Below are 18805 nucleotides of genomic sequence, written 5' to 3' on the forward strand. Positions count from 1 at the left end.
GTTACCTTCATGCTAGGTGGGATGTTAGGATGTGTAGATTAGGAATACTAATTTAAGTAATATCTATTGTAAGAAAAATAGAAAAAGTATATCTATTGTAAGAAAAATAGATATGCATTCAGCTTTTCATGTATTTGAAACAGTACATTGTATATGTTGAGTTTGTGTGCAGTTTAAATTATACTGGCTTATTCAATGTGCAGGTGAGCAAAATATCCACTTTGATGATATAAATATAAATTTAGTTTTCCAAGAATATGCAAATACTGTAGAAAAGGAGTGGCCACTTTGTGGCCTGCTGGCAAAGAAACAAAAATGACTAGGTAGAAGAGCTGTCTTCTATCTACTTTGTTATATCTGGAATTATATATGTTAGAAATGAATGCTAGAGGAATATGTACTTAAGTATATGTGGTAAAAGAATGAACAAATGGTAATGAATGAGTGTAGATTGTAGATGGAATACAAAAATGAGTGCTGAGAACTGCAGAACTGTTTGATATATGAGTGAGTTGAGGGAAAAAGAAAGAAGGAGAAAGTGTGTTAGATGGAGTTGATAAGATTTTGAAAACAAGTTTAAAGAACAAAAGGCAATGTATGAATCAGTGCAGAAGCATGACAGAGCCAAAGATGGAGAGTTGCTGGTACAGGTTGTCCTCGGTTAACATTCGAAGTTAGGGCAGCACTGAACGAATGGTACTTATGCCTGGTCCCCAAAGTTATGGCTGTTGCAACGCCCCCCCCCCAGTCATGTGATCAAAATTTTTGGTGCTTGGCAGCCCGCCCGCACTTACAACTGCAGAGGCACTTCAACTCTCCCCACCCACCTATCTCCCCCCTTTTGGCCACCCTGCACAATGGCACATGGTGGTGGCAACGCCACTGGCACTGGGGCTGAGGTAGAGGCCCAGGGTCTTCAGTAGTCTCAGCTGGCTGCCACCACCCAGGACCTCTGCTTCAGTCCTAGTGCCACTGGTGCCGCCGCCGAGGAGTACTGAAGGGCATGTCCAGTTTGAAGAATGGCATGCATGATTTGTAGAATGGCACATGCAGCTGGCCACGGTGCGAGGCTTGAGATGGCACTCACTGGGGGTGCTGGGGCTGCAGTGGCAGCCAGCTGAGGCTGCTGAAGGCCCCAGGCCTCTACTTTGGTGCCAGCGCCACCACCTGGGAGTGCTGCTGTGCAGAGCAGCCAAAAGGGCAGACACGGAGGGGAGATAGGCAGGTTAGGGGAGTTCAAGAGGAGGCAGTCCCTTATCTTACCAAGGCTCAGGGTTGGGAGGGACCAAGCCGGGAATGGCTTGGATCAGAGTGGGTCCTTGCCTAACATCTGGTGGGATTCAGTTAACAACGGCAACAGAGACTGCTGGGATTTCTGCCACTAAGCAATGCAGTTGTGACATCGCGCTTTATGGCTGCATCGCTGAAGAATGGAAATTTCAGTCCCAATTACCATCGTAACCCAAGGACTACTTGTATAAATTTGATTTGCGTAGATTTTCTTTTGTTTTCATCTTGTGTCCTGCCTCTGTTGCTTCCTTGTTATTTTTTCTGCACTTTGCATAACACTGTTTACTCTGAATAGTGTTTTTTAATAACTGGTAAAACTATTTACATTAGGTCTATGTTTTATATTTAATTAGAATATATACTTTCGGTTTTTGAAAAGAGATATATTCTCTGGTATTATATGGATGTGTTTAATCTTTCCCTTCCATTTTGTTTCTGTGTTATATGGATTGCACATCATGGGTAAAATTTAACTGTGTGCTTCTGTTCAAAGATGGAGCAGTTTTGGAAGGGGGCCTCTGGGGAAAATTTTGGAGCTGCACAGGAAGACTGTAAGTGGTATGGTTGTCCAAAATAAAGTCTACAACATTGGATTTCACTCCATATGTTTATAATATCTAGAATAAATGATAGCGTAGGTTTTTGTAACGTTTCAGTGATACATACAGTGGAACCTTGGTTTACGAACTTAATTCGTTCCGTGACTCTGGCCGCAACCCGAATTGGTTGCAACCCGAAGGAAATTTCCCCATAAGGTTCAATGTAATTACCGTTAATCCGTTCTGGCGTGGAGGACAGGGAGGCGGCTATTGCTTGGATGGAGAGTCCCCCTCCCTACGACCACGTGTCAGGGGCGGAAAATGGCCGCAGACCACGTGTCGGGCGGAAAAATGGCCGCGGACCACGTGTCAGGGGCGGGAAAATGGCCGCGGACCACGTGTCAGGGGCAGAAAAATGGCCGTGGACCGTGTCATGGGAGGAAAAATGGCTGCGTATCCTGCTCGTACCCTGAGGCGAAGTTCGCAAACCGAGGTAAATTTTTGCAGCCGGAGCTGGTCGTAACCCAAAAAGTTTGTTAACAGGGGTATTCGTAACCCGAGGTACCACTGTATATGGCACTGTCCTTCCAGGTATTTAGGAAGTTGGTAAAATTAAGTTGTTTAAAAAAGCATTTAATATTTACTTACATCATATTGTTTAGGACATGCCTATGATATGGTCATTATGACACAGTTACATAATTTGTGTGTTTTATTATGTGTTGTATATCTTATAAAAGTACCGTAGTAAAGAGAAATTTCGAAACCATAATGTTGAGCCAGCTTTTTTTAAAAAAAAAAAACTTATTTATTTGTTTGTTTGTTTAAATTTATTGGCCACCCATCTCCAGTGGACTCTGGGCAGCACACAAAACTAAAAGTGACATAAAAACAAGTAAAAATATTAAATCCACAGACAGCCCAGACTTACATGCTCTAGTAACAAAATCCACAAAACAAAACAAGGGCCATTAAACAAATAACAAACATCAACCCCAGGTCTGGGACCAAAGCCAGGTTTTCAAAGCTTTCCGGAACCCTAGGAGAGAGGGTGCAGTCCTTATCTCTGGGGGGATGCTGTTCCAGGGGGTGGGGGCTATGACAGTGAAGGCACCCTTCCTTGGTCCCACAAGGTGGCAATGTTTAATGAAGCAGGCCTGGAGCACACCCACTTTGCTGTAATGTACAGGGGGCCAGAAACGATTGAAAACAAGTGTTCTCTCAGAAATGCAGGCCCATGCCATAAAGGGCTTTATGATGTTAATACATTTCTATAATTGTATGGGTGACAAAATTTAGGAAATAAGCATCTCCAAAAACCAAGTAGAATTTCATGAGGGGTTAGTATTAAAGTATATCTGTATAAAATTCTTTTCAAAAGACATATAATTTTATTTGAATAGAGTAGCTATATACAGTTCTTATTCTGAGAGGTAGAATTAGCATTTTGTTTTACTAATTCCTATGTCTGCAGAAGCAAGTTTCCTACCGTTGGTATCCTTGAGCATAATTACATTAAAAACAAAGGTCAACAATAATAAAGTCTCTGGGAAAATCTAGTAGATGTGACTCTTACTTTCTAAGAAATACTTTGACAATTGTTAAACTTTTGGGGGGATGTAATGACTGCTTGTTGCATAATTGTTGCATAACTTGTCTTATTTGTCACACAATGTTTATTGGCTTTTAGTAAACAGTACATTTCTAAGAAATACAATTCTGTGAATATTATTGTATCCCACGTGTATGCTGCTGTTTTATATGAATTCTTGCACTAGAGGCTGTGAAAATATTGTTTGTCTCCAGCCTGATAGAAATACACTTTCTTCAATGCATACTCTGAATTTAAATCTAAATCAGGGTAGGCAATCTGCCCTCCCCAACAGATGCTTTGAGCTACAGTTCCCTCAAGCCCTGATAATGGAGGACGAGGGGAGACTAATCTTAAACCTCTGGAGGATGCAAAATTGCCTATTCCAAATCAAGAATTTTAATTTTACAGAATTTTTAGGAGATACACCTTGACAAACAATTCACAGAGGGATAGCTAAGCTAGTTTGTAGCAGCAAAAAAGAATAGCCATATGACACTTTGAAAAGTAAAATTAAACTAAAATAGTTTAGTTGTGAGGACTAATTGGCCTTGGAATCCATCAGACTAGAATGGGCTCTGTAGGGTTTTAAACTGGTCTTGTTTAGACATTACTAGGCATGTCCAGGTATATTGGAGGAAGTGACTTTAGCTGCCAAGAATGTACTCCAACTCAAGTCATGGGGAAAGGACAAGTGACGTTGCCCTTCTTTGTCTCCTTTCCTCCTCTTCCTCTTTCTCCCTGGGTTGCTGAACAATTAAAATTTGAGGCCATCAAATAAGGACACTGACAGCAGGTTTCAATATGTAACCAAACTTGGCTGGTCATGACTGGGCCTGGATTTGAATGGGAGACAATCAGGAAATCTCAGCCCTGTGGACTAGACAGTGACATCAAGCATCCTGGAAAAAGGTAGGCTTAAGGAGCTTGCATGTTGGCGCCAAGAAAAAAAATGTCATCAGATTGAACCTGACTCATGGAAAACTTTGCTTTTAATAATCATTTGCTAATCACAGCAGCTCTGCAACTTGTGAGCTAGAAAAACGTAACTGTTAATGTGTTGGATTAGACTTTAGGAAACCTAGGTTCAAGCTAAGAAGCTCACTGGATGATTTTGGCACGTCATTCTTTCTCTGGTCAGCCATCCTTACATAGTTCTTTGGGAACTAATTGAATGGAAGTGCTTGGCAAGTTGCCTTGAGCTCCTCCAGAAAAGTTGAGATATAAATCTAGTAAATGAATAAAAATAAAAGTCATTCCTTGCAAAAAATGTCCTGTTAATCCATAGCATGATTCAAGTAGGTCACATTTCTCAGTAAATATTTGTGATCACAATACAGGGAAGGATTTATATGAGGCTTTGATTGTGGGTTTTAATGATTAGGCCGTTTGTGCTGATAGAAATAATGTGAACTTGGATTAATTAGTAGTAGGAGATTAATTTTTTTTCATTTGTATTTATACTGTATCTGTATTGGAGATAGTCGGAAGTCATTTTCTGTTTCAATTTTCTGTCTGTCTTCACTATTATAGTTTGTCTTTTTTCTTTTAGTTCTCTCTTCTCTCTTTACTGTACTTTCTATTTTGTATTTTAATTGTACTTTGAAATACAGTATAATAAAGTTCTTATTAAAACAAAATACAGGGAAGTATTTATAAGCATTTTTCATTCCTTTTTGTTACCTTGTTTGATGAATAAATCCAGCATGCAGTACAACAGATTGTATTGTCTCATTTCAGGATATAAGTGGGCTAACCAGTGAAATTTGAACACTACCTCGGCAGTCTTTCAATGTTTTATCCAAGTGAAAGTGTGGACAACAATGAAGTTATACAAAACTTGTTTATATAAATTCCTCTGCCTTTTAAAGAAGATCTGCCTAAAAATGTGCATCTGTCTGCGCTTGGCTTGTTTGGTGTTCCTAAAACCAGTGACCTTTCATTGTGTCTTTTTGGGTGGTGAATTTGGGAAGGAATTTCCACCACCCTCTATGATTCAGTATTAATTTCTGTGTTGTCAGTGTGAACTTTCTGTGTAATTGACAACAGTTTGTCCAACATGCTTGAATGAGCAGATGTATTTTTGAAGCTATTGTCCAGAGAATTGTAATCCATGGTAAACTAGAGAAATTCCAGGAAGTCCATAAAACCCCTCATGTTTGTGAAATAAGAGTATACAGAGATTTAGAATACAGTTGACAGTTTATGTATTAGGCAAAAGTGCTTGACAACACAGAATGTTTTTGTGGAAGAGCAATAAGAGCACTGTGACCGTCCAACTGGATGAAATAGGGCATTTCATGGATGAAATACTTCATGCCATACTCAGTAGATTCAGCATAGTACCTTACCTTCTTTCAAGCTTGCAAGATAGAATTATTAGATTTTGACTTGTCTCAGTTCTGACGCCAAATTGTGACTTGATATTACTACAAGCAGTCTTTCATATTCCGATTGTGAAAGTGCAATGTTTTTCAATTCAAATGTTATAAAAAATGGTTACCGGGTATCAAATGTTGTTGAAAATCAGGAAGTTAGTTAACTATTCATATTATATGATATAAGGCAGACACTTGGTTCTGTGAACATAAAAGGGAGATGAAAGAATGTGTGCGGTAATATTTTGCTTGCTGTTTTCATTTGCAAAATCCCCTTGCAAATGATGATCTGTTAGAGACAGCTACGTGCACTGTACTCTTTTCTATAATAAATTCTGTCTGAGTACCAAGAATAATTTTTAAAACACATGGATTTTTTTGTAGCAAATGCCAATTCATTTAGTATTGACATAAATGTTTCTTTCTTTTAGATGTCAAGGAGATGAAAACAGTACAAGGTGTAGTAACAAGATTTTGTCTGGACTATGGGATGATCAATGATTTAATTTGCTTCACCAACGATGCTGTGATGAGTGCTGTGCCGCTGCAAGTTGGACAGAGAGTAATAGCTCACGTTGAAGAGGATAAAATATCTCATGGATTAAGAGCAATTAGGGTGAGGTTCAAACAACTGGAGATGCTTCTTGAGCTTTAATTGTTTACCACAGTGGTTCTCAAACTGGACTGTGGACCCCTGGAGGGGGCCAGAGAGTTATTGCAAGGGGTCTGTGAAATGGATCAAACATAGAAAACAGGCAAGCGCAAAGTTCAGTCACACAGCTCTTCCTCTTGCACAGATGTGGACTGAAAGGTACTTCACTGCCAGTAATGAGGTGGAAGGGAGGGATGGAAAACCCCAAAAGGGGGAGACTATCTCAAGTTCCAGTTGGAAATTACTTATTGTGTAAAATACCAATGCATTTCAGACAGTTTCTCTTTGAGAGTACCAAGGTATTGGGTTTTACAAACTAAATTCCCTACTGGCACTGTCGGTGAGATGAGCCAATTTAGGCTATTTTTCCTTCATTCTGCCAGTCCCAGTATTTCTCTCCTCCTACTGTAAAGAGGGTGGGCACAGCTTTTTCCATATCTCTCCTTCATGCTGCCTATGATTCCTATAAGCTGCCCATAAATGTTGTTGACCCATAACTAGCACTGTTGCTGTATATTCATACCTACTATACCCAGAGCTACCCAGTTGTTTCACCAGAATTCCCAGTCTACCCTACTTGCTTCAGTGCCTGCTTACATTTTTGAGCCCTCTGAGCCTCAACCTCAAGGGCCATACCCACAGCTGGTCTCAGCCTCCTGCCATAGTAGCAGAGCTGAGAAGCAGCAGGGACCCCCCACAAGCCTCAGCATAACTCATCTCACGTAGGCTGCCAGCGTTCCTGCAGTTAGGCTCTTTCAGCTGCTTGGTGGCTGCCATTACAGACAAGCACAGGGACTTAGATTCATGGAGGACTCAAAGGATCACCAGCCTGCCACCATCTCTTATATTTACTAGCAGCAAAATTGAGAGGATGCAGTTATTTCTCTAAGCATGCACCAAGAGATTGCTCATGGGAACAAGAAAATAAGTGCATGGGGAGGAGGGTTGTCTGTTGAGATGTTGCTATCATTTGGGACTACTTCAGCAGCTTGCCAGAGGGCTTCCTCCTTTGAAGAGGAAAATCATAACCACCTGCAGACTGGAAGAATGCTTACATAATACTAATTTTCAGTTGGATGTGAATCTTGTGATTAATAAAATGCAACATCCTTTAAAACTGCTACTGATAACTACTGAATTCACAATAGCATTTTGTTGTTGTGTTTTACTTCATTTAACAAATACTTGACCTGCAACACTATCATGTACAGGTCTGCAAAAAAAAAGGTGTTAAAATGGGTCTTCTTAAATAAAAAGTTTGGGAACCACTGGTTTACAAAATAGACCTTTTCATGACACCCAGTTGGTCAGATTGAGAAGATCTACTGAGCATCCTACCAAGGGGAAATATAAAGAAGTTTGGGAATACATAGATCTATCTCCTACCACCTAAAAATGGAAACATAATACCTGATCTAGTCTGTATGTGATGTTGAATATGATTTTGTCCTGATCCTGTTACAGAGAATAATCTAATAGAAGAGAATATATGTAGCTCAGGGTTGAACTGTGGAGTCCTTGGGGTTCTCTGAGCTTGGTTGCTTTCTTGCAAATGTTTCATTACCTGGCTTGGTAACATGTTCAGGAGCACTGAAGATGTTACCTAGCCAGGTAATGAAATGTTTGCAAGAAAACAACCAAGCTCAGAGAACCCCAAGGACTCCACAGAAAATAATCTGTATTATTTTGACTGAGATGCATCAGGGAAGAGATTTCAAATTTAGACAAAGGCAGAATAACCTGGATCAGATATTTTCAAAAGGGAAGAAATTGTCAGAAAAGAGGAATACATGCACCCCAAATTTCCTGATAAAAATAGAGTATGGGTAGTGTTAATCATTTAAACGTATGGGTTCGTTTTGTTTTTGTTACTACTATTTAATCATCTGGAGTTCCTTATCCTTTATACTGTACAGAACTAGCAGTTTTCTGGGAGCTTGCCTCCAAAGACTGTGAAATGTTGTTCACTTCTAGAAAAAGCATAATTTTAGATACCACAGGAATGAAGAATGTAAATAGGCTGCAAGTGTGTTTGTGTATAAAAATACAGTGACACAGGCAAGCGCTAACACTGCAGATGGAGGAATACTTTCAGGTCCAGTAGGGGGCAGACGTAGTGCACAAGTTGAAGATCACTCAGTTTATTATTGATAAGATTAGTGGCGGATGAGTGATATTTCCCTTTGGTAGGAAAGGGCAAGTAAAATAGGTTTTAGATAAGAATATGCCTTTAGAAGCTTGCTGCAATTCTTCTAAATAGATAAATAGGGTGGGGGGCGGGGAAGGGTGCAGAAAAACAACCCAGCAGAATAGCACCCAGTACAGGGAGAAACACCAGAATGACATTTTCCATAAAATGGCAGGATGTTGCTAGCAGCCTATCTTTGATCAATTCTTTTGGAAACAGAAATATCATAGAACACTGAAGCAAAGCAAACTAAACACTCAAAGAAACAACTAACAATAAAAATCAAAGACCAACCAAAGAGATCTGACAAGGCAGTAATACAAAATAAGAAAATGTAAATTTGTGCTTTTTTGATTTTACAAACAATCTTCTTGACACACTGACTAGAAAGCACTTCCTGATGTGGAAAAATAGACTTCCATACAATCCTCATTGGAAGAAAGGTGATAGACACCACAGTTTTAAGTAGCCAACTAACTTCACAGTCATCTTGCATATAAAATATCAACACAGTATGCTCTAGTACTGCAGCAGTATCATCTATAGGCAATGTTTTAAGAAGGGGAAGTTAAGTGTCCATTTTATCTGCTCCACCAAAGCTTAAACAGGTATAATCACCAGTATGGAGTTGAGAAGGGGCCTAATTTCCCTTGCATCTCACAAATATCTCTGCAGTAGTTAAACAAGATGGAAGATCCAGTCTGTCAGTATGAATGATGAATGGCAATGCTCTCCTGGCTGCTTTAAAATCTTAGCTGGCTTGGCAAATTATTTCTCAGTGGCTTAAATGCATATTGTGATTGGTTATTGAAAGATTTCAGCTGCCTTCCATGTTTTGACAAGTGTTAGAAAACATACAACCTTGGGGAGTCCTTGGTGCTCTCTGAGCTTGGTTGTTTGCTTGCAGACTTTCATTACCCAGGTAATGAAACATCTGCAAACAAACATCCAAACTCAGAGAGCACCAAAGACTCCACAGTTCAACCCTGAACTACTGTACATACATTCTCTTCTATTGGAACAAATACCTTTTTTTAGATTGGAAGCTAAAGGATCTTTCTTTTCTGTTTCACACCCAGTTGTCTTTTATCATTTATGGTATCTACCTGATAAAAACATCCTTAGGTGGAGTACCTGCTGTCTTGTGTCAAGAGATTTGAAGATCCAATAGCCTTCATTGCATAGATGAAATAAAAACTACCTAATCCCTTCAGATCTCTTAAGCAGTATCTATGTTTGCTTTCAGTGCTGTAGATCTTTGTCTACAGGACATGATGTCATTCTGATGTTTTTGTGAGGTGGTTTTATTCACATGTTCAACATTTCATTGAGTATGTTTCTCAGAGGTATCTATATGTACATTCATTCTCTCCATGATAACCTGCAACTTAGTGAATTCCTGTTTTGTAGCTGATTGAGCCTGACTGCCTTAGAGCTGTCTGCTCTACTCCAGGACTGTCTAGGAATTGTAAGAATAGTCCCACATGTCCAGGAGATACTGATTTCAGCTTTCAGTTGGGCTTGATTGCCATTTTGTTGACCTAGCTTTCAGGTCCTTATTTTTATCTTTAGAATGACGCCATGATGTGATTCAGGCCATGAATACAAATGTTTTTAAAAGGTTGCACTCATCCCACCAAAATTCTCGTCAATAAAAACATTAGTTTGTTCCCTTTTGCAGGTAGAAAGCATCTGTGATAAATGGGATGATAACAGCATAGGTTCTTACACAGTGGATACAAATGTTAAAACGCTCATTGGCAGTATTACATCTCTCACTGGAGTTGGTGGCTACATCAATCAGACAACCTCCTTCTCTATGAGGGAGGTTTGTGAAGGTAACCTGTATATTACCCTTGAAAATGTTATTTTCTTTAAAGTTACAGTTTTAAGTTTTAAATTTTTAAGTTTCAGATGCCTTTATGTTTCAGATGGCATTTTGTTTTAAATACAATTAGCCCTTGGTTAATGAGATCAGTTGAGACTGGAATTGCTGTTGTTAAGTGAATGGTCATAAAATGCAGCGTCTCATGACTACACTGCTTAGTGACAGCAGTTCCAGCAGTCCGGGTTGCTATTGTGAAGTGAGGACCTCATGTAACCATGACTTCCGACTTCCTGCCAGCTTCCCCATTGACTTTGCTTGTGGTAAGCTGGCAGGGAACATAGGAAATTGGGATCACATGACCACAGTTCACTTCAACATCGTAACTACCATTAGTTCAGCACTGTCATAACTTGGACAGTTGCTGAATAAGTGGTCATTAAACAAGGCCACCTGTAAATAAATAAATGTGTGTATGTATGTATATATAAATAAATAGATTGGAATCTACGATCTTGAAATGTTAAAGTTAAAAAAAATTGCTCACTAGCAAAAGATCTTTATCTCTGAATAGCTTGCTTACTTTTAGATGTGATTAAAATATGTATGGACTGCTGAAGTGCATATCTTTTTTCCTGCTTCAGTTGTTTTCTTTTGGAATCCAGCACTTGGATAAGTTATAGTGCAGTGTGAAAAGATTCTATCTTCTATTAACTGTGCAAAGCCTGGAAGGAATACTTCACTTCAGTGGAGTGTTTGACAAAATTGTTTCTGTGATGCAGTTGTCAAGCAAAACAGTGCTACACTTTGTATCAAAATGAAGTGGTCTGCTCTGATTGGAGGTGTTGAGGGAGAGCACTTAGCTTTTCCATATTGTGGCATAGCTTCATATCAGAACTTAGGCAGCTCTACAAAGTCAAGCAGTGCCATTTTGTACAGGACTATTGCCTCCCTTTTAACGGAATCAGAGTTTCTCCATGCCACTTTTTATTTTATATTTAAGGCTTTTATCCTTGTAAAGGAGATTGGGTGCAAGCAGAATATATTGTCAACCCAACAACTTGGACCAGTGAAGCCATATCTGTAAAGCCCTTAAGGTATAAAAGAATTGACAAGGTATGTGTAATACTTTGGGAGATCTTACTGATATTTCAGCTACTGTATTAATGGTGGGAGGAGAGATCAGTAACCACAGTAGGAACTGTCTTGATGCATTCAGCTTAGAATAATTCTGATTCTGTCTAATAGCCATGAAATCTCTTTGTTGCAATAAAACATCTTCCAACTTAAATCCAGTAGAAGCACTAAAATACTAGTCTAAAAGCAAATTGTCTTTATCCTCTCACAAGATTACAGGTAGTCCTTGACTTATGACCACAATTGGGAGTGGAACTTCCATAGCTAAGCAATGTGGTCGTTAAATGAGTTGCACCTGATTTTACTACCTTTTTTTACCGTGGTCGTTAAGCAAATCCAGCTTCCCCCATTGACTTTGCTAGGTTGAAAGCCGTCTGGGAAGGTTGCAAATGGCAATCAAGTGACCTTGACACACTGCAACCATCATAAATACATGCTGGTTGCCGAGCTCCAAAATTTTGATCACATGACCGCAGGGACGCTGCAACAGTCATAAGTGCAAGGACTGGTCGTAAGTTTTTTTTTTTTTAGCACTGTCATAACTTTGAACGGTCGTTAAAAAAATGGTTGTAAGTCGAGGACTACCTGTACAGTTATTAGTTTTTGGGGGGGCGGAGATCTGGCAGTTAAATTGCTGTAAAGTCTTTTCTGGTGTTGTCAATTTTTTTCTGTAAGAATATGAAAAGAGTTCTTTTAGATCAGATTAAAGTTCATCTCAGGAATCAAGCAGGATACAAGTCCAGTAGCAGCCTCTATCTTGCATCTCTAGCAACTGATACAGAGAGAAGTTCTGCATCTAGAGTTAATGTTTGGCTATCAGGACTTGTAGAGCAAGAATTCTTTCTGCAATACAGGCACATTGTGACTTACAGTTTTGGTAAGGAACTGAAACCCAGAAGTCATAAACTGTATTAGAAGATAAACAAGCTAGGGTTCCTTCTTCTCACATAATGCTAAATAAAACACAGAAGATACAAACATGTTTAATCATTTCTGCTTATCAGGAATGATTAATCTGCATGTATTAAGCATACAATTAGCTTATAGTGGGGCATTAGATTATAACCATTTATACTCTTATTTGATCTAATAACTACAATTATTCCAGATTCGTATTTCCAGTGTATGTGGAAGAACTGGTGTGGTAGACGACAGTATATTTTTCAGTCTGGATTTTCTGAGGCTTCCTAATGATTATTTGCCCCATAAACATGATTTGGTCAATGTTGTGGTTGTGGAGAGTAATCAGTCCTGTTATATTTGGAGAGCACTTTGCATGGCTCCAACGGACAAAAATGGGTAATGCCGTTTTTATAATTCTTACAAAATTATTTGATTCAGGTTTATAAAGTGTTCCTATTTGACAATAAGTATAGTACTGAATAAAATAGCATCTATTCTATTGTACTCTATTCCATCTTATTTTTCTTTGGTTTTGGTTTAGGATAGCTGAGGATAACATGTTTATTATCCACATTTGTTTTGTAACTCAAGGATAGCTCATAGTAACAGTAAAAAATTTAAAGAGCTGTTTAAAAAAGGATTTTTGTAGGCACACTTTCAAAAGTTTACACTAATTAATATTTAATTAATTGAACTCACAACCAGCAGTCAAATAAATGTTCTAACTTCTTCTCAAAAACTTGTTTTTAATAAAATGTATCTTATTAAATTGGCATTAGCTGTGCTTGTGTTTTTATTTGCTTTTTGAAAGTTTGGTCCATGTTAAGTTTCAAAAAAAGATACTGGGTGAAAAGTGTATATTAGCTGTTGATTTTACATGGTCGCAATGAATAAATTTGATCTGAATAGCTTTATTAAATTATTATAAATTAAGTTTTGTGATACTAGTACATGGGTTCTGATTCCTTCTGCTTTCAGATCATTGCTATCTCAAGACATACATCTGACTGAGTCAGATGAAAATTTATTGAAAGACAAAGAAGGACTTAAGGTGTCAAAAATGACGGATTTTGGAAAACTCAAATTAGGAGTGAGCAAAAATATGGAAATCTGCATAGAGTAAGTTGGTTTTGTTATTGCCCAGGATTTTCTTTTAAAATGTTGATCATAACTTAAATCCACAGCTTACTCTGATATGCAAGGCTGGCCTACCCACGTCCCTTTTCCCTGTGTAGCAGCTGCACATGACAAACTAGAACTCCAACAGTGCAGTTCCAATTTGGTTCCTGATGTCTTTCCTCTTGAGAAAGGCAAGGAATTATTAAAGCACTTTCCTCTGTGTATTCAACAAGCACTTCGAGCAGTGTTTTTCAACTTTGGCAACTTTAAGATGTATGGACTTCCACTCCCAGAATTCCCCAGCCAGCATGTTGGCTAGGGAATTCTGGGAGTGGAAATCCACACATCTTAAAGTTGCTGAGGCTGAGAAACACTGATTTAGAGTGATCTTAGCTTGCCTGATGCACAGGAAAAATGCCAGACCTCCATGCATCAGGCAGGCTGAGGAGAAATGTCATGCTTATCTAATGTATGGAAAAAAATGTTTTTCGTACAGAGTGTATTTTCCTACTAGATCCAAAAGACATGGCCAAGATTTTTTTTTATTATTTTCTTAATGTACAGCAGTATGCAAAATACAAGCTTCATGCATATAATCACAAATACATTCTAAGCTAACTTTATTTAATTCATAGAGGCCTTCTGAAAAGCCCTGCAAATAGAAAGACCTCAGTGGATACAGTCTCTTGTCCTCGTATTGCTAATGATTCGGGATAAAACTGTCATAGAGTATCTTCTTACCACTGTGGAATTATTTTTTATCCTATTAAAATGTATTATGCATCTTGAGCTATCATGATTTCTTATATACAGTATATTCAGATATTGAGATGCAAAGTGGTGGTGTTATTTCAGAAACAAAGGTAAAATGGCGCATTCTTTAATTAGCTGCAAATTATGTGGCTGGGATAAAGAGAAGCAGTTCTGTCTCCAGCTGCCAGAAAAGAACCAGACGTGCTCTAAAAGAATTTCAGCATTGACTGTCCCAGATGGAGCTACTTCAAGTAAATATATCTCTAATATTTAATAGCTTATTCCATTCCTACCCTAGTTAGAGTAACTTGATTTGGCTTTGTTTTGTTTTGTAAAAGGTGAATTTACGTACCTAAGCAATACTGGAGAACATGGTAATTCTGTAATTGGACAATCTGAAAATCTAAATTGTGGAAAAAACCAAGACTATGAAGGAGAAGAAACAGCAGGACCTAGCAGAAATGTACCTCTACCTTCTGGGAGCAAGACTTCTATAATTGTTGTATGCACTGCAAAGTGTGTTTCCTTTTTTCTGATTACAGTTTTGTGAAATAATAATGTATGATTTTCTCTGTTGGAAGCCAAAATTCAAATTGATAGCCCAAAGGCATTAAACACAGATTATATGTTATCATGCCAATTCTACTTTAGATCCCTCTTTTGTGAGTTTGTGTATCTGCTTTTTACTTGGTAAGGTAAGGCTTCATGAGAAAGGATGAAAAAAATGCAACATTTATGATATAACATTCCACTCATCCAAAATCTGAACTTAGGAGTGATGAGTAGCAATTGATCTCAGTGAGGACATAGCAAACATCCAGGAGGGAATTTGTTCAAGCTGTCTGGGAATTCACCAGTGACCCTGAAGTCTATTGAATTCATCCTAGCTGAATTCACAACAAAATTTTCTTGTAGTGAGGTTAAACCAGTAAAATAATTGAAGAAAATTATAATCAAAGTTTTTATTACTTGATTCAGTCATCTGTGTTGATCATAATCTCGAAACCTAGGGCAGGTATCCACTTTCTTGATGTTTGGACTTTTTTTTTTTTTTTTGGCTATGGTAGCTGGGACTGATGGGAGTTGGTCTGAGATGGTAGGGGTTGGAGGGCAGCAGATTGTCTGTCCTTGTCTTAAACTATGACACTGGAACAGCTGACTCATTAGGAACCTGTAAGATCAATGAGAATTTGAACAAATTTGGCATGACAAACAGGCAGAAGCAATTCAGTTACATTGGTAGTTTGAAATAACCAGAGACATGCAGAATAGCAGTTTAGTGTTTTCTTGTACAGTAGTTCATTAGGAGGGACTTTTTTCTCTCTGTCTAACATCCTTGTGACTGATTATAATGTCAGCTTTACACCTTCTGGAACTAAACATTTACTGTCAAAGGAGTTATTAGTTGTATTGGCCTTCATTCACAAACACTGTTAGATGCATACTATACAGCTTTTCTTTAGTTGACAGCAGCCTTTGCCAATGTGATCCCTTCCTGATCTAACAGTTCCCAGAATTCCCAGCCAACGTGGCCCAAAAAAGGCAAAACAGACAGTACTTGCTATAAATCCAAAAGTCTACAGATAGTGAGTGGTGTTGGTTATTGGTATTGTTCAGATTGGAGAAGGCTGGTGTGCCTGAACCACCCAGTCTGTTCTTAAAACAAGCAACTAATATGGTTCACATGCTTGTCATCTGATCATCTTATTCTCCTGCCTGGCATATCATGGGATAAAAGACAACCTTACCATAGGCTTTGTCTTGTTTATGGGTTTAACTGAATTCTTCTTTTATTCAAGAAATCCTGGCCGTTGCAAAGAACTTCTGTTGCTGTGTTTTTCTGACTGCATTATTGGTCGGTACATTGAAGCAACTGTAGTAACAGAAGAAGAGTCATTGATAGCAGTTACTGAGCAGTATTCCCAGAGAAAATGTCAAGTCACTTCTGAACTCCAGAACACAAAAGCAACAGTGATTTTACCAAAATTGAAAAGGTATTGCCAATTAGAGTAAGATTAAATCCACTTTAAATAAATTGCTTGCTTTTATTCAGTAAAAATTGTTTTAAGCATTGGTGTCATGATTGTGTGTATGTCTTTAAAGGATCATGATTACTTTCACAGATTTATTAATACAAATACAATCAGTGGAAGTCACTTCAAGGAAGTAGAATAAGTCTATTTCAACTACCTGCTTTAAGAAATCAAGGTTCCCGGGTTTTGTTTTTGCGGACTTGAGTGCTTTTGATCAATCATTTCTTTACCATGAGAAGAGAAACAGTTATTCAGTTTCAATTTTCTCAGAGCCCTATACATTTGAATTCTCAAAGAGGACCATCAGAAGTATCTGTTTTCTTATTTATTTATTTTATTTTATTTTATTTTATTTTATTTTATTTTATTTTATTTTATTTTATTTTATTTTTACATTTGTGTGCTGCCCATCTCCCCCAACTGGTGACTTAGCAATACCTTCTCAACATTTAAAACATATTGCATTCTGCTTAGTTTTAAGAAGCGCATATTGTCTGTGTAGCATTTTCTTGAAACTTTCTCCAAAATTGTTTTACAAATCATTTCAGAACAGCTGTGCTGTTATACATTGAACCAATAGCAGTATCCATGTGTTTTTATGGAACTGTGCTCATTACAGTTGTTCAGACGTGACTTTTTCGTCATGTCTGAAAATCTCTGTTGAAATACGCGAGAATCTGTACTAAACCACTGAGATGTGCTTGCCTGGATAATTATCTTCCTTTCTGTATTCTTCACACCTGTTACCTTTTTAATTATGCTTGGCTAAGGTTAGTTGATTGCTAATCATCTGTGTCTATGTGTTTGGTCCAGAGTCTCCATTTAGAATGGAAATTTGAAGAGAGGATTATGGGTGTCATCACAAGTGTGTATGACTGGGATCAAAAGCCCCACATTAGACATAATCAAATTGCACAAGACAACTTCCCAAGAATGTAGACATGAAGCAAAGATTGGTTTGAGCCGCAAAACACAGTTTATCTCTTCTGAATGCACTGTTCGTTCTGTACTTCAGTTCCCAACTCCTCCCATACAGGTTTTCCAACAAGCAGTTAGTTGTTTCTCTTTCACACCTGAGCACTCTGAGTCACGACATTCATATATGTATAATGACTCTTTCCCCATGGATTATCCCCGCCTCTTGCTGACAGGCTCTGCAGAGACCCTTGTTTTTTGTGCTCTCTGCATTCTTCCTCACTTTATTCCAATTGACTTCTTCCTTTCATCCTCCTAAGTCATGCCGAACCTTACTTTTCTCACTGTGTTCCCTCCAAGCATGCCATCTTATCAGTGACCATTTTCCCTTCTGGGGATGCTATCATAATGGTATATACAGTCTACTTTCCATTAAGCTCCCAGAGCAGAGAGACACAGATAGCGTCTTCTGTCATGCACTCATGAACAGGGTTTTACCGGACTTCTACACACTCCTCTTGTGGGGAGGGGGAATTTCTTTATTTTTACACAGTGTATATTCTGTGTGGTGTTTTCAGTTATACTGACCACCAGGAGGTACCATGTGATCTTTTATTGACCCCATAAGGACAACACGAGTCACCCAGTACCTCCTGGTGATCATTATAGCTTCCTTCTGGGGAAATTAACCTCAAAGTTGCTACATCTTTTTCTTTTTAAGAGTGAAAAGTCAGAGACTTTGTGGAAGATGTTGTAGGAGGAGAGCCATGTTAGTCCGTGGTGGCAAAAAATCAGGAGTGTGGTAATATCTTTATTACCAGCTAACAAACTTTATTAATAAGTTTACAAAAGCGTATGCCTTTTAATAAAATTTGTTAGTTGGAAAAGGTGTTACCAGACTCATTGTCAAAGATAAGAGTGGCAGTTGGCTGGAAGCCAGCATTCAACTTTGAAGTACTAACAGAGAGCATGATTTTTATTTTTATTTTTTAATGTTTAATTAACCAGAGGTATCAACAGGGAATTTGATAGGTATGGAGAAAATTATTGATGAATATCATGGTCTTGTGTATGTTGTAGTGGATTATTAGACTTCTTAATGTTGCTAAATAAAGCTTCACCATAACTGGCTGACTTTAAATGCAAGAACTGCTTTGTGTATTTTGAGTATTAACTACTACTTTGATTTTCTATTATCTTAGAAGCTTAAGGAGGCAGCTACCAAATTTCATTCCACAGTACCCTATTCCAGACAGAGTAAGAAAATGTGTGGAAAAGAAATCTGATATATTAATTTTTTATCCAGACCTTGGAGAGGTAAGATGACTTGTTGCACTAAAGATCTCTACCAATTTAGATGCATGACTCTGGTATAACTATAGCCATCTATCTTGCTAGTAAGAATGACTAAATCCAGAATATTATACATCAGTATATTTTTTTAAGGCCAGCACGTGTGTTACACTAGACCAACCTTTCTCA

General features: G+C 38.2%; 1 protein-coding gene across 3 annotated transcripts in view; it reads left to right on the forward strand.

Annotated features, from left to right (window-relative positions):
- The window catches only part of MOV10L1 (Mov10 like RNA helicase 1), a 52642-nt gene that overhangs the window by 1732 nt on the left and 32105 nt on the right, over positions 1-18805 (forward strand). For 2 of the 3 annotated variants that reach the window (XR_015796366.1, XR_015796365.1), the window contains exons 1-7: positions 11373-11579; positions 12709-12899; positions 13482-13622; positions 14478-14626; positions 14714-14891; positions 16175-16369; positions 18526-18640. Coding sequence is in view for 1 of the 3 variants with exons in the window: in XM_088141654.1 (XP_087997780.1) it covers positions 6230-6414; positions 10320-10476; positions 11467-11579; positions 12709-12899; positions 13482-13622; positions 14478-14626; positions 14714-14891; positions 16175-16369; positions 18526-18640 (1424 nt within the window). In the remaining 2 variants the exon portion in view is untranslated. Of the gene's footprint in view, positions 1-6229; positions 6415-10319; positions 10477-11372; positions 11580-12708; positions 12900-13481; positions 13623-14477; positions 14627-14713; positions 14892-16174; positions 16370-18525; positions 18641-18805 lie in introns of those variants that run through there. The other variant, XM_088141654.1, reaches the window with a different exon arrangement.

This window comes from Python bivittatus, unplaced genomic scaffold (genome assembly GCF_059951505.1).
Source record: "Python bivittatus isolate LINGU-HERP-01145 unplaced genomic scaffold, Pbiv_v1 ctg000330_np1212, whole genome shotgun sequence".
In the NCBI taxonomy this organism is placed as follows: domain Eukaryota; kingdom Metazoa; phylum Chordata; class Lepidosauria; order Squamata; family Pythonidae; genus Python; species Python bivittatus.